The following is an 18,788-nucleotide window of genomic DNA, read 5'->3' on the forward strand; positions in this document are numbered from 1 at the left end:
TTAGTATTATGAAGGAGACAGACATACAAAGATGAACACAATGATGAGCTGAATTGACTGGACAGAAGTGTTTACAGAGAAAACTGGAAAGGATAATGGATGTGCCCTTAGTTTTCTGGACAGGTAGAAATGTCAGAGTTCCACAATCAACAAATAAGACCACTCAGGTCAGACAACTGTCTGTGACAGAAACCAAATCCGATCATAAGAAGATAAAATTTTAAAATGCAACTATGCATTACAAACAAAAGTAACAGCTTCTGAGAACTGCCATACATCAGAAAATAAGAACTGCAGATAAGAGATGAGAAAAATCAAGTGGGTGTACCAGCTCCATGGCCAAGAAACTTAAAGATGAGATTTACTTAAGTACTAAGGAAGCTTGACAGAGGTATTCATTCATTACAAGATAAAAGCTGTTGAAATAATAATACAGAAATATGAAATATACTTCTGTAGATAAAAAAATCCATGCAATCATGGGATGAAAAGATGACTTCTTTTTTATTTCAGCAGCAACTCAGAATGTCTTAAAAAAATAGCTACTACAATCAGACATTGCAAAACAAGCAACACCAGATAACTTGCATCAATGCTCTTTAAGAAGCTGTCCAAGGAACTATCTAAATTATTAAAACTGCCTTTCAATAAATCCCAAACACTAGAAAATGTCCTAAGGAGGCAGAACATGTTTGCTAATATACAGAGCCTAAACAGGGCAACTCATGCTATCATCTCACATATACAGTCAGCCTTATATTGATCCCAGAAAAAATATGCAAAGTGCAGGAATGAGAATCAACTCAGAGACACTTAGGGAGTATACCCAACATCAGCTCTGAAAAACAGATCTCACTGCTCCAGGATCTTGGTGAGTGAGACTGGTAGTCCTGTTGGTAAAACAACTGCTTCAATACAATGTACTTGGGTAGCTGCAAGACATTTAAGCTGGTGCTACACAATGATTTCATTAGGAAACAGGAAAAACAGGACACCAACATGACCCAGCAGTAAATGAATCAAAGCCTTGCATTTTTATGAGACTCAAAATCCAATGGTAGATAGGATACAGTTATTGAGAGACAAGCTTCTAACAAGTCCTCCATAAGGCTCATTTTACTGCACTCTAGTATTTTTATCGATCACCTGGAAGGAAATTAAACCATTATTGTCCAACTGCAGATGAAATAATGATATGGATATGACAAATAATGAAGAAGATGCATCATGAATGCAGTGACTTGAATCTTGAATTATGAAGATGTAATTGTCAGTAGAATCAATATGAAAATATAACTCTAAAACAGACAAACTAGACAATACTTAGAGAGTAGGAGGCTCCATCCTGAAAGGCAGCACCTCTGAAAAGGACTTGAGGAGGAGGGGACCCTGCTGGATAATTACCCAATTATGAATTTTTACTTCTCCTTGTAGACCTCCTGGAAAACTTACTGCTGAAATCAGCGGCACAAAATGTGGAATATTGAATTAGAGCAGAATCTGCAACATGCACGTACTTGATAATGGCACAGTCACTGTTCAAATACTGTGGCCACTACTGTTGTCTCAGGAGTATATGAATAGAGCAGAGGAGTTTCACAGGGAAACTGTGAGAATAACTGAAAAGGCTAGGAAGGATTCCAAGGAGCACAGCATATTAAACATAGAAGAGCTGTGGCTCAATCACAGACTATGGATCTGAAACATACTGAAAGTTGGGTAAAGCAGCCCATGCTGAGCCCCTGGCTGCCCCATTGCAGGATCTTCCAGAAGCCACATCAGCTTGCCCTCAGTTAGATCAGTTCCTGTCTCCAAAACTTCCTTCTCCTGCAGATGCCCACACGTCTGCAAAATTGATAATGGGTCCTCAAAACAGCAAGTGGAGGTTTAAACCAGATTCAAATGCTAGAACTTGAAGGTAAACAACTTAAACCACAAAGATGCTTGTTTCTAGTGCAGGTAATTAATTGGTGGATAATTTACCAAGTGTGGTGTAAACTCCATTTCAAAAAGGAATTGATTCAGCAAAGCTCAATGGCCTGGAAAACACAGGTAGGGAGAAAAGAAGACCATCATGATGGCTTCCAGCTTTTTTAATCTGTAAATGTCCATCCTATCATAACACAAAGCCTCCTAGAGCAACATCAGTCTTATCCTTTTAAAGTACAGTATGATAGCAATTACTCATTAGTTAGAAGCATGGACAGACCTGGAACGTTATACCCGGAGAAGATGAGTATGTCCCTCAGCTGCAAAGCAACACTCATGTTCAATCAGAAACCTGCTTGCAGGTCTGGCTGTCATTGCATTAAGGCACTTTATACTTTGTGATGTTGAAATACTGCCTGAGATTAAACAAGAACCAAGCCCTGTGGTTTCACATCCCACATCAAATGGCTTGGGATCAAATCTTATCCCAACGGGACATAGGAAGTACCACGTAGGTAAAATATAAACCAAGCTCTTTTCTTCTACTTTTTAAAAACAAACAAAAATCCAACAAATCTGTGGTGGATGCTGAGTCCTCCCAGGCTTTGTAAAGTACACAATAGTAGTACAAACCTGAGGGAAAACAGCACACAGGTAATTTTTAATCAACAAAACAGATTTACCCAACCCAGGCTTCATCTGAATATAAGGCTGGGATTCGCAAAGGCTACAATGTGACTGCTCCTTTAGGTGCCACTTAAAACTCGGGCCACTATGACTGTTCTTGCCTAAACAATCACTACACCGACTCCAGTTTCAGCATCACAAGGAAAAACCTGGAGTGGCTTTATTGACTCAAATTAAACTGCTCCAACTTTTCTTCCATGCAAAAAACATACCTCAAAAGCTAAGTCATTACTTCGTGAGCCACTCTGAGACATAGCAAGTCAGAGAGGCTTTATGTAAAACCACACGCACCTTCATGCTATAAGCACAGCTCCTGCTCCCAAACTACTTGGCTTTCCAGCTTGTAAACTCAGCATATATCATGCAGCAAATTGACTTCCAGAAGTTGTTCGCCAGGCTCCAGCTCCATTCAGAACTCACTTTTAAGATTTTATTGATAACATAAAAACACCTTGTTGGCTTAGCCCTGACCTTTCTTTACAGTCCACTGCACAGGGATTTGCCACATTCTTATTCACAGCCTTTAGATGCTTCCCTGCCTTGGGTGCTGGGGTCTGATTTTGCACGTGTTTATAAGAAGCCTCTGGATGTGGAGTGATGAGCTTCCAGACAAAAACTCGCTGTAGGGAGGATGATAGAGATATATTATAGCATGTTTATTTGCCAAGACCTTTGCAGTCAGATGGTCATTTATTTTAGACAGGGGGAGGTGGGAGGCATGGAATACCTAAGAAGTACAGGACATGAACTCATGCCTCCTTCTCTGCATTCTGCAATTCTTGCCATATTGCTGCCATATGCTGCTCCCAGATGACATCTGTCATCAAACGCTTCTATCAATAAGCTACTAAGGTGTTTATTTTTAAAGGGATTACTTTTTTTTTTTTTTGTAAAGCCTTATGCGGAAGAAGATCTCCAGTGACAACTCAATAAAAGGGAAAGCACCACATTACAGTAATACATCCCAATATATCTTGAAGATGTGGCTGTTCCCTGAAACAAAGGAACAGCACTTAATACCTGATCCAAAGACTTTTGCAGTCAATGGAAAGGCTTCCAATGTTTTCAGCAGGCTTTGGACCAGGGCCATTAATCTGGGGAACATACTCTCAAAAGGCAGAAAAATGGAAAGGTTTGACTGTATCACATGTATAGCTGGCCTTGTGGCAAGTGTGCATGAGGCAGATTCCTTTCCAGACTCTACCTCAACAAATACACTTCCAGCCAGAGAAAATTAAGTCTCCCAATAAAGTGGGTAAATAATAGGACTCCAACTTGGAAGGAACTAAGTTCCTTCAGACACATGATATTGTTGTAACTCAGTCTCTGGCCACCTTTATAAAGATCTCTTTTTCTAGATCCTTTTGGGGCTCTTTTCTTCCCTGATTAGCAAGGGGAATGTGAAATTTCCAAATACATGGCTCCTAGCATGAGGAAGGGATGGGGGAATCCAGATTCAAAGAGGGACAGAAAGCTCAGACCCTCAACAATCTACTCTGACTCCATCCTAGCTGAGACAAAGCTGCTCGCTTAGCTCCCTTGCTTTCCAAACTGTATATCCTGGCAGGGAGTCTCTCAGTTCCTATCACACCACCAGATCAGAACAGCAGATTTATTTTCAAGACAGCTGGAACTTGTTCCTCACTCACAAACCTAAAGATGTATGTATGTCTGCTGCAACAGCCTGCCTTTAAACACTAGGTAAACACGTAACAAGCACAACAAAGGAAACGTACAGACATCTTTCAGCGTACCTCAATGTTGAAATGTGGCTACTTCACTTCCAAAGCGTGCATCAGGAAAAATTTGAATATAGAGCAGTGATTGGCACAAGACATATACAGCCCTTGCTCTGCCAGGGAGGCCCAGAGCCAACTACAACAGCCAAGAAAACTGGGCTGGATCTCTGAGATTGGGCGAGAATGAGAACACAAGGATGGTGGATCCAACACATCTCAAGGCAGCTTAAAATGTCCTATCATGTTAGAGAATATAATATATCACTTATCCCTCCCCTAGGGCAAACATCCCCTATGTGCCCTGTAGGCATCTAGATGAAGAAACGAACTGCGTATGTCAGTGGACCTGACCAGGTATCCATAAATTTTGCTTAGTACCCTTGCTCTGCCAGGGAGGCCCAGAGCCAACTACAACAGCCAAGAAAACTGGGCTGGATCTCTGAGATTGGGCGAGAATGAGAACACAAGGATGGTGGATCCAACACATCTCAAGGCAGCTTAAAATGTCCTATCATGTTAGAGAATATAATATATCACTTATCCCTCCCCTAGGGCAAACATCCCCTATGTGCCCTGTAGGCATCTAGATGAAGAAACGAACTGCGTATGTCAGTGGACCTGACCAGGTATCCATAAATTTTGCTTAGTAGTTATTCATTAAGTGCTCTGTTTCAGTATTATCCAGTCAACTGGATCAGTTCCCTCATGAAACCCTTGAAGTACAAAGGCCAGGAACTGCGATGCAAATGGCAGAGCTGCCCCTCCACTGTCACGTTCATGGGCAAGCAGAGACACGGCTCAGCTTTGCTAACGTGGGCCACCCCTGGGACCAAGCAGAGGTGGGACAAGGAGCAGCAGCCTGCCACAGGCTCTGGTGAATGCCAGACCTGACCATGCTGTGCCTGCCAGCCACTTCTGCCATTAGTCAGGTATCTGACATCTGACATCTGACATCTGATACCTGGTATCTGACCAGGTATCCATAAATTTTGCTTAGTAGTTATTCATTAAGTGCTCTGTTTCAGTATTATCCAGTCAACTGGATCAGTTCCCTCATGAAACCCTTGAAGTACAAAGGCCAGGAACTGCGATGCAAATGGCAGAGCTGCCCCTCCACTGTCACGTTCATGGGCAAGCAGAGACACGGCTCAGCTTTGCTAACGTGGGCCACCCCTGGGACCAAGCAGAGGTGGGACAAGGAGCAGCAGCCTGCCACAGGCTCTGGTGAATGCCAGACCTGACCATGCTGTGCCTGCCAGCCACTTCTGCCATTAGTTCAACCCACTGCTGCATCTGAAGAGGGTAAATTTGCTGCATCATTTTTACACGTCACTTGGATGCAAAGTTCTGCAGGAGTTCTTCTTCCCAGCGTACATCTTGACAGTCCTAGAGAAGATCTTTGACTGTTTGCCCAAAGCCCCCAGAAAAGTTATTTTACACATACTGGATAACACCCACTCACGTAAGCAAGGACTACTCTCTGTTCAGTTTGGGATATTGGAGATCATCTGTAAACACAACTGTGGGCTCGGGATTAATAAGTATTATTGCACAGAAGCCCTCGTCAAGTATGAGATCGCTAGGTACTGTCTGACCACTTCAAAAGAGGCAGTGCTGCTAAGATCTATTAGCTTTTCAGGCTCCTGAGTACAAAGTCCACCCACAGGGTTGGGTTTTTTGTGGGTTGGGTTTTTTTTTCTACCCCATGGAATGAAAAGCAACATGTTCTGATTTCTATCTTTCAGTCATCACTATGGTAAAGATAAGTTACCATCATTACTCCAGCTGAGCTAGCTGCTGAATTGCAAATGCTATAGGTAAACAAAAACAAGTAAGAGAAGGAACTTCAACAGGCTTAGCTGGCCTTTTAAAATTCAAGGCAGGGGTTTAAAAGAGATGAAGCCAGGGAAAACATTGCATACTAACATCAGCCAAACAGGGAAAAATAACGAAGTTGTAAGCCTGAAAAACTGAAATGGAAAGAATGACAGATTTATTGCTGCATTTGATGCATATAACCACTGATAGACTCTCCCCAGGAAGTGTTGAAATTACCATCACTGAAATGAATCCAGAAGCTAAAAATTAAATTATCTTTCCCAGAACATTCCAATTTGGGCTTTGGCAACAACAGATGTTTTAATGCTCTTAAATATATGCATGCGTGTGTGTGCACGCATGCACACACGCACACATGTACTTAAATACAGTATCCCCTTTCACGCGAGACCTCCCTCTTAGTTTTCACGAAGTCAGACTGAACTTACAGTCATTCTGCAAAGTCTTTTCTTCAAAGTCTCCGCTCAAATGCACAACTGTCAGATTAAGCAACCCATAAGGAGTCTTACAGCAGCTCCAAGTTATGAATGAATGGTTATTTGTGAACTTGCCTGTCAAGACAGATGCGGTATTTGTCAGTGCAGTGTGGGTCAGATATGGTGGGAAGGAGCCAAACAAGCAAAGTGAAAGGTCAGTATCACAACATTTCCCTTTTTCCCTCCTCAGTTTGCTTAAAACTATGCCACAGCTTTTGCTGAAGTACAATACAGTCGTCTATTTTCATGCAACCTACCACACTTATTTGAAAAGCAATATTCACACAAGAAAAGTAAAAGCAAAATGAGTGCAGAAGCAGAAAAGAACACGAAATTCTTGGTGCAATAAAAGCTATGACAGGGGGACAAATCCAAGATTGACAGAAAATAACACATCTTTAGAAATCTGCTGACACTTGTATCATTACCCTACTGAAGCTGAAATGCAATGCATTGTTTTCTCATGTATCAGAATGTAGTATAAGAGGATCACAGGTTAATTCATGTTGGAAGAGACATCTAGTCCAACCTTCAGCCCAAAGCAGGGTCAGTTATGAGGTCAACTTATCATTCATACTTTACACCGTTATTTATAATAACCTGAAGTCAGCATCAAGTCTTATATAACAACAACAAGAGGCTCCTGCCATAAGGTTTCAGTGGAAAAAAGCTCATGTCTACAATGTAAATCTTGAATACATCAATGTGCATCATGCATGAAACTAAAGGAACTCTAGTTCATTGTCCAAATCAAAACCTGAATGAGAGGGAGATGTTCTAAAGATCCTTTCCACATTCTCAGCCATAAACCTGCTGCAGGGATGCCTCTGACCTCTAGCATTCGAGCTAAGAGAACCACAGCAGTCAACAGGCTCACGAGTCATTCATAAATTCCGAACCAACTGATTACACTGGAAGGAGATAAAACATAACCCTTCACGCTAGTTTTGGTTGGGGGTTTTTTTCCAACTCCTCATCCTCTTGTCATTATCTTTGAGTTTCTCCTCTAGACCTTGGTGCTGTATGGCTTATACAGGTAGGTGTCCAGCTGCAACCACCTAACAGCAGCAAGGACAAGTGTGCAGAAGCCATTCTAAGAAGATGTATAGCTGCTTCAGATAGACTACTACAGGAAGCCAATTGACAGTGATGCTGGAGCTCGGCACCTACGTGTCTACATCCCAGGCTGAAACAAGCAACAGCCTGTGGGTGAAAGCAGGATGCAAACTTTCCCTAAACAAACAACCCAAAGAAACTTTTTAGTCTAAACAAATAGCAGAAACACCTGTAACAAAAGTATAACATAAATAATGCCTGGGGAGCTTATCACCCTCAAGCTAAAAAGTGCCTGCTTGAAAAACGTGCAGCATGGGGTTTCGCAACAGGAATGGAAACATTTGTGTGCCTTCACTCATGGCTTGTTTTGTCATCATACCCCGGGGTTCCTCTCTTTATCTGTGATACAGGAGCAGTGGAGCACAGACTGCAGAGGCAAAAGAAGCCAGCTGCCCAAGAGGATCAGCCTTCTTTGGGATCACGGGAATACTGAAGAGCCTCTTATTTCCCCTCTAAAAACTCCTGTAAAGCATCTCCCTCTCACCGGGCTCCAATGCCCAAATGACAGATTTCAACACAGCAAGAGCGATTTGAAATGTCTGGCTTTGTTCATCCCTGCAAATGTGCCATAAACTGGGCCCCAATTCAGGCAGCTAATTAGGCAGACAGGGAGCCTTAGTGTTAATGAGTCCATTCATGTGTGTGAAGCTCTGTGCATGTCTCAGAACCGTGCTCAAGAAGCTCACCGAAGACGACAGCCGGGGCTTCTCATTCATCTTTTTGCTCGGCTCTGGCACAGGCAGGAATCTCAAGCTGACAGCAAAATGCTGGAAGCAGTAACTTCAAAATAATGCAGCTATCCTGATGACCACTACTGTCCTCACCCAGCGCACCAAGGATGGGCAAGGCTGATGAAGATGACAGTCTGGTTTCTTTACACAACCACCTACTCACCCCCAGTCCTGCAATTAAGTGGAGACAGCAAGAGTGGCGTGAGCTCCGGGCACTCCCTGCACATCTCCAGCCACGAGCAGAAGACAAGGGCACATTTCCAGACTGGTCTCTGGGACTGTAAGACATTCACACTGCCAACGGGCTGGGGGGTGGGGAGTGGAAGAGGCAACAATGCACATCTAACCCTTTCTCTCACCAAATTAAGAGTGAAAGTGCCTCTTTAAAACAGACACTAGAGAGAAACTCCAGGAGGGTTACAGAAAGGAGGCAGGAATATAGCCCTACAGTTCCCTCTAGTAGGTCTTCTGACCTTGCAGCGTTAAAGAGCAGGGTCAAGGGTAGGTCTGTAGGCTTTCTCCTCTGCAGGGATGACAGCGACCATGTACCATGCCAGACTGGCTGGTGGACCTCCCCCTCTCCCAGCTTGGCACCCTGCTTACATCAAGTCGCTGGTGATTCAGAAGACAGGCAGGAAACACACATGGTGCACCCTGCCATCTGCTCCACCAGTGGAAGAAGAGAGGGGATTACTGTCCAGAAAATTACCCTGCTCCTTTTTAAAGCCATTTGCAATTTCCTGGCTTCTTTCGTCACCACCTAGGAAGGCTGCAGTAAGTGCCATTCATGAACAAGCAGCAAGGAACCATTCCTCCAGTGTCTCTCCTCGGGGAAGCCTTCTGGTCCCTCTGCAAACCAGAGAGTAAGGCTGGCAAACGCCTCCTATAAGAGGTGATCCAGAGCATGACCATAGCGTGAGCACAGCTAGGAGGCTTTAAATTAAGGTATTCCTTCTGAGACTCTTTCCATATCATTAACAATATAGGAAATCCTTAAAGATTAAGTTCTGTGTTCTGTTAAATGCAAACACACGTGAACTGCGCAGCCACAGCTGTCAACATCGTGGTAATGATGCAGTCAGCACCAGCAGACACGGAGGAGGAGTAATTCTGGTACCCTGAAGACAAGGAGCCCACATACGTATAATTGCTGGTAAATTGAGTCCTTGTTGATAAAGTAGAAGCATGTCATTGTGCCCAGCCAGTTTATAATGTTGTCTTTCATGAGGCAAATATTCGGCAGAATGATGGTCTATGTAAAGCAATATTCACATTACAGAACTCCTGAGAAAACTAATCCTACCACCCAGTGCAGGCTGCAACCCGTGGAGGTTCCTTCATAGTAAAGTAGTTTAAAATCCATGCAAAACCAGGCCCAAACTCAAAAGAACTGTGATTTCTAAGGCTACTCAGTGCTTGAGGACCTACCTCCAAGTAAAAAATTCACCTGCATTAGCTTTAAGCCATCAGTACTGACCAGCTCACTGACTGTGATAAAAATTGCCATGAATGAAGATGACAGAATTAGGTTCCAACACCCACATACACATGTTGCTTGTTTTTCTTGAGTATCCTAGTTATGAATTAGTATTACAACATGCAATCCTTAACCATGCTGGCATTACATTTCTGTTTATTATCAGGGCAATAGCAATTATCACCCAGCCTCAAATAAATAACTAGCTTAAGCATCAGGCCCTAGATAATCAAGGAAGAACTGATAAGTAATTAACTTCTGATGTGATCCAGCTTTCACAGAAATCAGTATTAAGCTTCTACTCAGGTAACTTCACCGAGGCACAGAATTCACAAGAACTCTCTCTGATGTTGTGCTCAGCTTCCACCTCCCTCTTTAAACTGCTCCGCAAAACAACCTAATTTCTGCCTGCCAGCTGGACTTGGGAGAGGTTCAGGCTTTCAGTATCTAACCCACGCTGTCGTGAGCACAACACAGGCAGGCATGCTTGACAGAAAAAAGCCTTTTTTGGTTTCTCCAAACCTCTTTGGAGTATTTTTTTTCCGCTACTACTTTTCACATCTGTTGTTTTTGAGTCCGGCAGTCCCTGACTTGCTGAATTTCCACATATATTCTGACTCGATGTGTCTTTAACCTCAAGTGGACTGTCAAGCCAGATGCCCCCTTACTTCCTCCATGCAAACTATCAGTAAACCTTAGCATAACTTTACTTTGAGCCTTAAACTAACAGCATGTGAAAAGATTAATATGAATAAATTCAAAACTAATCAGATCCCTTCTTTAAATGTTGACACAGTATTATTTATATCCCATAAATACCTTCTTGACTAAAATTCATCCCAGGAGATTGGCACCTTGCCAGTTCTATTCATATTTACTGTATTTATACAGTACAGTTGGCCAAGGATAATATTTAAGACAAAATACGCCTTAGGGTATATACAATATCTCTTATAGTTTTCCTTTTAAATCTCCTCATTGCTAAAAATATTTAGTCTGAACTTTACAAAATGCCCCACAAAGACCTATCAGTGATCTGTAGTGATATATTGCTGACTGAGTATAATTAGAGCATATTTGTAATACTTGGGTTGTAGTCAGTTACTGAACGCTAACGACTTGTGGTAAAAACTGAACCACTGATCTTTCCCATGCCTTCCTTCCAGCAGCTTTTGACCTCCAGTGTGTTCACACTGATCTCCTTCTCCCCTCCTGCCTCCCTCCGACACAGCAGAAACCGTAGAGTTAAAAAAAAAATTCACTCCAAGATGTCTAGGAGAAAGCGCCTGCAGCCGCCGGAGCTGCGCTTTCAATTTCTTCCTTAAAATATGGTGGAGCGATTTCTTCCTCTCTGTCTTTTTTGGAAAGGTTCGCTCCCTCCAGCATAACTAGAGAGCAGTGGAAAAACAGTTAACCTACTTACTCTGATGTTAGCGACAGCCCTCGCACAGTAGTGCTGGGTCTGCTGCCGACTGGCCCTCCCATCCCAAACGTCTGATGCACTCTGTTGGTAGATACCTGCAATCTCCCGCGCTCTTCCAAGACCTCTATCAATACTTCAGTATGAATCCAGCCTCTGACAACATTCTAAACATAGATTCTCTTTTGGCAACCCCATCCAAGTCGCACACCGCAGATATTTTAATTTTTCTGGAAAGCAGGCGGCTGCGCTTTGGACTATTGGTCCGTTGTAGTTTGCTCATGCGAGGAAGAAGGGCAGATGTGCTCAGGATGGATGCATTTTACAGTTCTCAGAGACTCTCTGTTACAGGGTCGACCCCACAAGCCAAGGCACTGCTATCTGTCCTCCCAACCTTTGCCCATGGGTGCTCATTCGTCTGCTCGGGGCATGACCTGATAGGTCCCAAAATGAAGTGTTGATTTCCACCAAAAAAACCCAGCAAAATACTACCGTATACCAAGGTGGAAAACAGGCATGATTTCTGTGTTCCCAGTATGAATTACACTGAACCTCTCTGCTCATACCCACTTGGCTCCAAATTACCTTTTTTTTTTTTTCTTACAAAAAAGTATTTCTTCCCTGAGGGTAACAAGGGCGGAGTGTATTTATCATGGCTATTATGGATGGTGCTATAATTACAATAATAAAATGGCTCTGACTGCCAGGATGTCCTGTACCTGATGCTGTCATTTAAGAGTAAAGGAAGAAAGGGAGGCAGCTGCACCGAGCGTGGGGTTCAGATACCTTGGCTGGCATCCTAGGACTATCACATACAAGACAGAGCAAGCCCCAAAGCCACAACTTGCTAAACTAAAAATAAATAAGGGGGAAAATGCAATTAGAAACTCTAGGATAAAGTTACCAAGATGGCTGCATTATCTATTTAAGCAAGAGGTATGCGCTTTTCAAAAAGCAGACAGCAAGTATACAGGGCATCAAGTGGAGAGGGAGGGAAGAGCTTCCCTGAGGGTAACAAGGGCGGAGTGTATTTATCATGGCTATTATGGATGGTGCTATAATTACAATAATAAAATGGCTCTGACTGCCAGGATGTCCTGTACCTGATGCTGTCATTTAAGAGTAAAGGAAGAAAGGGAGGCAGCTGCACCGAGCGTGGGGTTCAGATACCTTGGCTGGCATCCTAGGACTATCACATACAAGACAGAGCAAGCCCCAAAGCCACAACTTGCTAAACTAAAAATAAATAAGGGGGAAAATGCAATTAGAAACTCTAGGATAAAGTTACCAAGATGGCTGCATTATCTATTTAAGCAAGAGGTATGCGCTTTTCAAAAAGCAGACAGCAAGTATACAGGGCATCAAGTGGAGAGGGAGGGAAGAGAGAGAAAAGCCCAGCTAAAAGAGAAGAGTAGGGACTAGGTTTTGGATACGCGAACGGTGAAGTTATTTTCTGCTTCTGGTATTTCACTTTCCCTGGTATGATGATGATCTAGATTCTTTTAAGGCAGCGCGGTGTTTTTTCTTTCTTTTTTATTTTTTTTCTTCTATACACTTAATCTCCACTACCAAAACAAAAAGGCACATCGTTATTTAATCATCCTAAGTGGATTTGGTCATCGGAGAGTATCTGTACCCCTTTTTTTGCTTTTTGTGCAGAACGTGGCGTGGATCACCAGAAGGTCGTTAAAAACAGCACAAGGCAGACGGGCTGAGACAGGTTCCAAGAACCGAGGCTACCCAGAAGGGAAAACTTTTCCTGTACCTGAAATGAAAGCGCCCATGAACCAAAAGGGGAGGCTAGCTGGAGTGGGGAGAGGAGGGAGGACATCTATGTCTCTTTTCCTCTCCCAGCACCCATCTGAGGGACAAAGTTCTGGAGGGGTGCAGACAGAAGAGGAGCCAGTGATTTTTTTTTTCTTTTTTTTTTTTAAGACCTCCTTTTCTTTTCAGTTATGGAGAGATGGAAACCTGCCTGATCCAGACACTCCAAGGGAAACAACAGCAGTGGAAAGTTATTGGCTCTTTTTGAGGGCTGTGGGGGAGCTAAACTCAGTGCTGGGGGGTGAGGGGGATCTGGGGCAGGGGGGGTGAGTTCTGCTCAGGTACAGGGTAGTGGAAAGCAGAGGCACCTTTAGGGACTCTGGATGACTTCAAAGGGCATCACAAACCTCCCGAGGCTAGGGGGACAGCTCACCCCACAACCCACCCACCCAGGCATATGCATCCCCCACCACCTAAAGGAAACCCAAGAAGCCACCAGCGAAGAGATGCCGAGGCTAAGAGCAAACCAAGCAAAGGCAGCAGATTATGACCCACGGGGCTGGTATTTGAAGGTGCCCGGGCACTGCCAAGCCTCAAGGGGCGAAATTAACACACACGCACAAACACAGAGGACTTACTTTCGGGGTAAAAAGGCTGCATGTCTATTTTGTAAACTTCTTTGGCATAGTACTCCTCGTCGCTCCTCTCCCTTTCGCAAGTGGCGGCTCTGTGGTTGGCTTTCTCTTGCAGCAGGTCCCTGGTGCTGTTGTAGATGGAGATGACCTCAGGGGGCACCTCTTCGGGCTCGGGGTACTCGTCCGGGGGGCTGGTGAGCTTCAGTTTGCTCAAGATCTGCCCCCGGATGGCCTCGATCCTCTTGCGCATAAACTGATCCATGTCGAGGGTGCTGCAGGTAGAGAGGCTGAAAGCCACGGTGGCCAGATCCACGGTGAGAAACACGCTCAGGAGATAGCAGTGCATTTTAAGTGTTTAAATACAGCGCCCCCCCAAAAAAGAGTGACTTTAACAACGAACAACAACGAAACAAAAAAAAAAATAAAAAATTAAAAAAAAATTAAAAATAATAAAAAAAAAAGGGGGATGTGCGCAAACAAAGGGAAGATCTGCAGACAAAATGCAGTTAAAAACAGGACTGCAAGGACGACTTGCAATCGACGAACGCACGGGAGGCGTCAGGGAAAAAAAAACACCAATAATAATAATAAAAATATATATAAATGGAAGCGAGTTGCTACAACTAGAGAAAATTCGGGGGTGGACTGAGCCGGGCAGCACACAAAAAAACCCAAAAAAAGACCCAAGAAAAAAAAAAAAAGGAGAGGAAAAACCCCCAAACAGATCAACAAGCCTGCGAATCAAGTAAATGGAAGAGAGACTGTTCTGAGCGCGCTGGCGGAGCAGGCTGGAAAAAAAAAAATTGAAGGGGAAAAAAAAAAAAAAGGGAAGAAAAGCTCTACACTCTTTTAGCCAAAATACAGCCAAATGCAGAAGAAGCCGCCTGAGATTATAGCTACATGAATAAAAGGGATTTGGGTAGTTTTATTATCTAAATCAAATGTATTTTTTTTTTTTTTTTTTTTTCTTTTCCAGCTCCCTCCTCTTCCTCCTCCTTTCCCAAACGCCAACCCCACACCGCAGTCAGGCAGCGCCGCCGCCCCGATAAGCCTTCCCGCACAGTCTCCGCCGCTCCTCTCTCTCTCCCTCTTTCTACCCCCCCCCTCCGCCTCCCGGCCCCCCGCCGGGCTTTGGGGATGGGGCTCGGGGGTGGCCCCCCCCGGGGCAGTGCGGGGTGTCCCCCCCCCCCTTCTCCTCCTCCTCCTCCCGGCGCTGCCCCCGACCCCTCGGCTGTCCCTGCGCGGAGGGGACGGGTGCCAGCAGATAACATCACGGCCGCGCAGGGAGAGGGAGATTTATAAGGTCTCCCCGCCCCACGTGCTCGCCTCGCCGCGGAGTGACGTGGAGGGGCCGCGGAGGGCTCCGCCGGCCGCGCCGCCGCCCGCCTATTTATTCCGCCCCGCGCAGCCGGCGAGGGGACTCGGCGCTGCCTGGCCGCCGGCCTGTACCCCCGGGGAGCGGGGGGGAGAGAGGAGCCAAGAAGAAAAAGCAGCTCCTGCCACGGTTGTGGGTTTCTTTTTCTTTTTATTTTTTTTTTCCTTTTTTTTTTTTAGGGGAGCGGGGGGGAGAGAGGAGCCAAGAAGAAAAAGCAGCTCCTGCCAGGGTTGTGGGTTTCTTTTTCCTTTTATTTTTTTTTTCCTTTTTTTTTTTTAAGTAAGACTTTAATGTTGCTTGCACCCTTTATTAAAGTCATGGGGCCAAATACCACCCTTGCTTTAAGAGGGAGAATTCTGCGCCCCTTGGACGCGTTCCTGTGCAGGGCTTTAGGGGCGGAGGGCAGGAGGGGGGTCGGTCCCGGCGCTGCCCCTCTCCTGCCTCCCGGGTTTCGCTTCCAAGGGTGGTTTTTGGGCGATTCTCGCAGCTGACAGGCTGCCCGGTAACCGGCGCTACCCGCCGAGCAGGGAGGGGACGGGAGAAGGGGAGGACGTGCTGCTTTTCCAAGGTCTCCTGTCGGAAGCGTGCAAATACATCCTCAGCTGCACTTGACAGAAAGGCTCAAGCCCCAAATGCTCAGGTTGCGCCTGTAATTCAATTTTTCCACTGCCTCTTTTGGCCACAGCAAACATCACAGGCTCCATCCATCCATCCATCCCTGCTCCAGCGTGTGTACACGGGGAATGTCTCGTGCTGTCACCTCAGGAGGAGAGCTGCCCTCCTCTGCCCCAGGGAACTTACTCTACAGTCTACTACCCATCCCTCAACTTTACGCCATAAAGCTTTTCTTTCACACTCCGTTTATCATCCCCGTACATCAACTTTATAAAAAGTGATGAAGTAGGCTTTTTCTCTCTCCTCGCCCATTTTAGCCCTATATTCCCTTCTGAATTAGGATGTCACTCCTTGTCAGGAGTTTCCAATCACCACCTCCTAGATGCGACAAGGCTGTTTTTGAACTTCACTGAATTTCACTGAATTTTTCTGAATTTTTAGAGTTGGAAAGGACCATAGAGATCATCTAGTCCAACTCCCCTGCCAAAGCAGGACCACCCAGAGCTTGTCAGATCGTGCCAAAGCAGGGCTGCATCCAGGCGGGTCTTGAAAATCTCCAAAGAAGGGGACTCCACAACCTCCCTGGGCAGCCTGTTTCAGGGCTCCGTCACCCTCACCTGAAAAAGTTCTTCCTCATATTCAAGTGAAACCCTTGTTCCAACTTGTGCCCATTGCCCCTTGTCCTCTCACTGGCAACTACTGAAAAGAGTCTGGTTCAGTAGAACCAGAAGAACCTCTGCTTTGTGTCCAGAGATGACGAAACATGTAGAATAGGTACAGGAAGGGCCACAGCCATTCAGAAGCACAGCTGGGCCATCGCCTGTGGTACTAAAGGCGAACACACGTAACACAAGTAGAGATGGGATGGCTGGGATCTATCTGAAAGCAAGGCGAACACACGTAACACAAGTGAGATGGGATGGCTGGGATCTATCTGAAAGCTCAATGAGAATCATGTAAGACATAAACCAGCCAAACATCAGCAAAGACTTTCCCTGGCTGACCACATCTCAGGAACCGTTCTTCTTTCTGCAAAACGTTCGACTGTTTTCTGAAGCTCAAGAACGGCAGCCCCAAAATGAAAAGTGAGTTTTTCCTTTCCCAGCATGTCTGAGAGGGAAAGTGCTTCCTCTGAGCAGCTGTGGCCGTGGCCGTGTGCTGGGCTGATGGGGCTGCTGCAGGGCTCTTCCATAGGGAAATCTTGCACCAAGGTGGCCAGCTTAACCTAGCACTGCTGTGGGTTCCAGCAGAGATGAAGGAGCTGAGGAAATAGATTATTTACAGGTATGTGGACACACAGGGACTGAAAGTAAACATACTCATTCTTTAAAAGCATGTGGGTACACACAGTGCTCCAGACGCATCCGAGACTGCATCCTCCTGATGGAAGAGTTTGTGGAGCTTCCCACTTGAATCCATCAATTCCTACAAGGCCGGATGAAACGTCTCTGCCACAACATCACACTTTTACTGCCGAACAGGTCAATGTCCTGCTCCTTCTGACCTCAAAAACACAGCTGCAGTGTCAGGAATGGCAGGGTTTCCAAAATCACTCAAATAAACAAGAAAGCTCGACATGTAGACTCAGCTGGTTTCACTTCTGCACCACACCTGTACAAAACCGAGGGGACAGTGCCTCGAGCTGTTACATCTCACAGCTCCACTGCTGCTGCTGCTAACCAGCTGAGGAATCAGCTCTGTTACATGAGGTACCTCGACTGCAAATACTTCTAAAGAAAAGGGTTATTAAATTATTTCCTCCAAAAGCTACAGCTGAAACCATGGAGAAATTCCTTACACAGCAACCATGGTCCCGTAACGCTCTGCTGGTGTGAGTGCACTGCCTACCACTTGTCTCGGGGGCTTCAGGGCAGCCATGGGGACAGTGCTCCACACTCTCCTTCTGTAGGAAACTTCTCACCATCTCTCAGGAGACCTCCGCAGATACAGCCCTGCCAGATCTCCAAGTGTTTTTATTCTTGTAACTTTATTATTATACCAATTTGGAGGAAAAAAACAACAAACCCCAAACTTTGCAGTGTCTTTAACAAATCCTGGAGCCTGAGAGATGCCCTACTGGAAGCTATCAAACCCCACGTGCCTGGTGCCCACGCAGCCAGAGGTGCTGGAGGTCCAAGCTCCAGAGAAGCCCTCTACATAAGCCACCAGAGATCCAGCCAGGCTGACAGCAAACCAGTCCAACTAGATTTTGAAAGTTGCTGAGATTCTTTCTGATTTGGTAATGTTGCCTCAGAGTCTTTCAGCTGGGAAAAATAAAAAAGAATTACAATAAATCTTGGTTTTGCTCCCATTCAAGACAACCCATTGGCTTCTCTTCTGACCCTTGTAGTGTGACACAGGGTTGTCAGGCTTACCCTGGCAGGTCTCCGTTTTGCCTCACCACCGCAACAAAGCTCGATCCCCTAAAACTTTCTGGTACCACAACGGTGATGTTTTTACGAGGCAGAACTTCCCGGGTGCAGCACCAGAGACGGGCTTTGGCTTCTGCATTCCAAAAGCCCAGGCCACTTGAGCTAAATCCCCAGCAGCTGCAGAAGGCCCATCACACATGCCTGAGCTGCTCCGGTTCACCCCAGAAAGGGACACCTACCTGCTAGCCAAATCATTCAAATACACACAGACGTTCATAAACACCAACTTTCCATTTTGTAAATGGAAAAATAGCTGGAACACATACATCATGATAAACCTGATCTTATTTCTAAAATTTCTTCCTTGCACATTTTTTTTTTTCTTTTCCATAAAAGTTCTGCAAACTATAATCCAACCCATTGCTAAAGTGAGCAATGACAGAGCCAAACCGTGTGCACTCTGCAAAGCTGGATAAGGAGTAATAGCATCAGAATGAAATAATCACATGCCCTTCTGCACAGGTAATCTGGCTCCCACATTCTACCTTTAATTTTCAAGATTGATATATCTGTCAAAACCATCCCAATTATGGCTTTGCATTTTAGCCTAAAA

General features: G+C 45.0%; 1 protein-coding gene across 1 annotated transcript in view; it reads right to left on the minus strand.

Annotated features, from left to right (window-relative positions):
• Positions 1-14,636, minus strand: part of TGFB2 (transforming growth factor beta 2) — a 62,794-nt gene extending 48,158 nt beyond the window's left edge. Inside the window, exon 1 of the mRNA XM_014951151.1 lies at positions 13,817-14,636. Coding sequence (XP_014806637.1) covers positions 13,817-14,159 — 343 coding nt within the window. The 5' untranslated portion in view covers positions 14,160-14,636. The remainder of the gene's footprint in view (positions 1-13,816) is intronic.
• Positions 14,637-18,788: the final 4,152 nt, after the last annotated feature.

This window comes from Calidris pugnax, unplaced genomic scaffold (assembly GCF_001431845.1).
Source record: "Calidris pugnax isolate Ruff unplaced genomic scaffold, ASM143184v1 scaffold24, whole genome shotgun sequence".
NCBI lineage: Eukaryota > Metazoa > Chordata > Aves > Charadriiformes > Scolopacidae > Calidris > Calidris pugnax.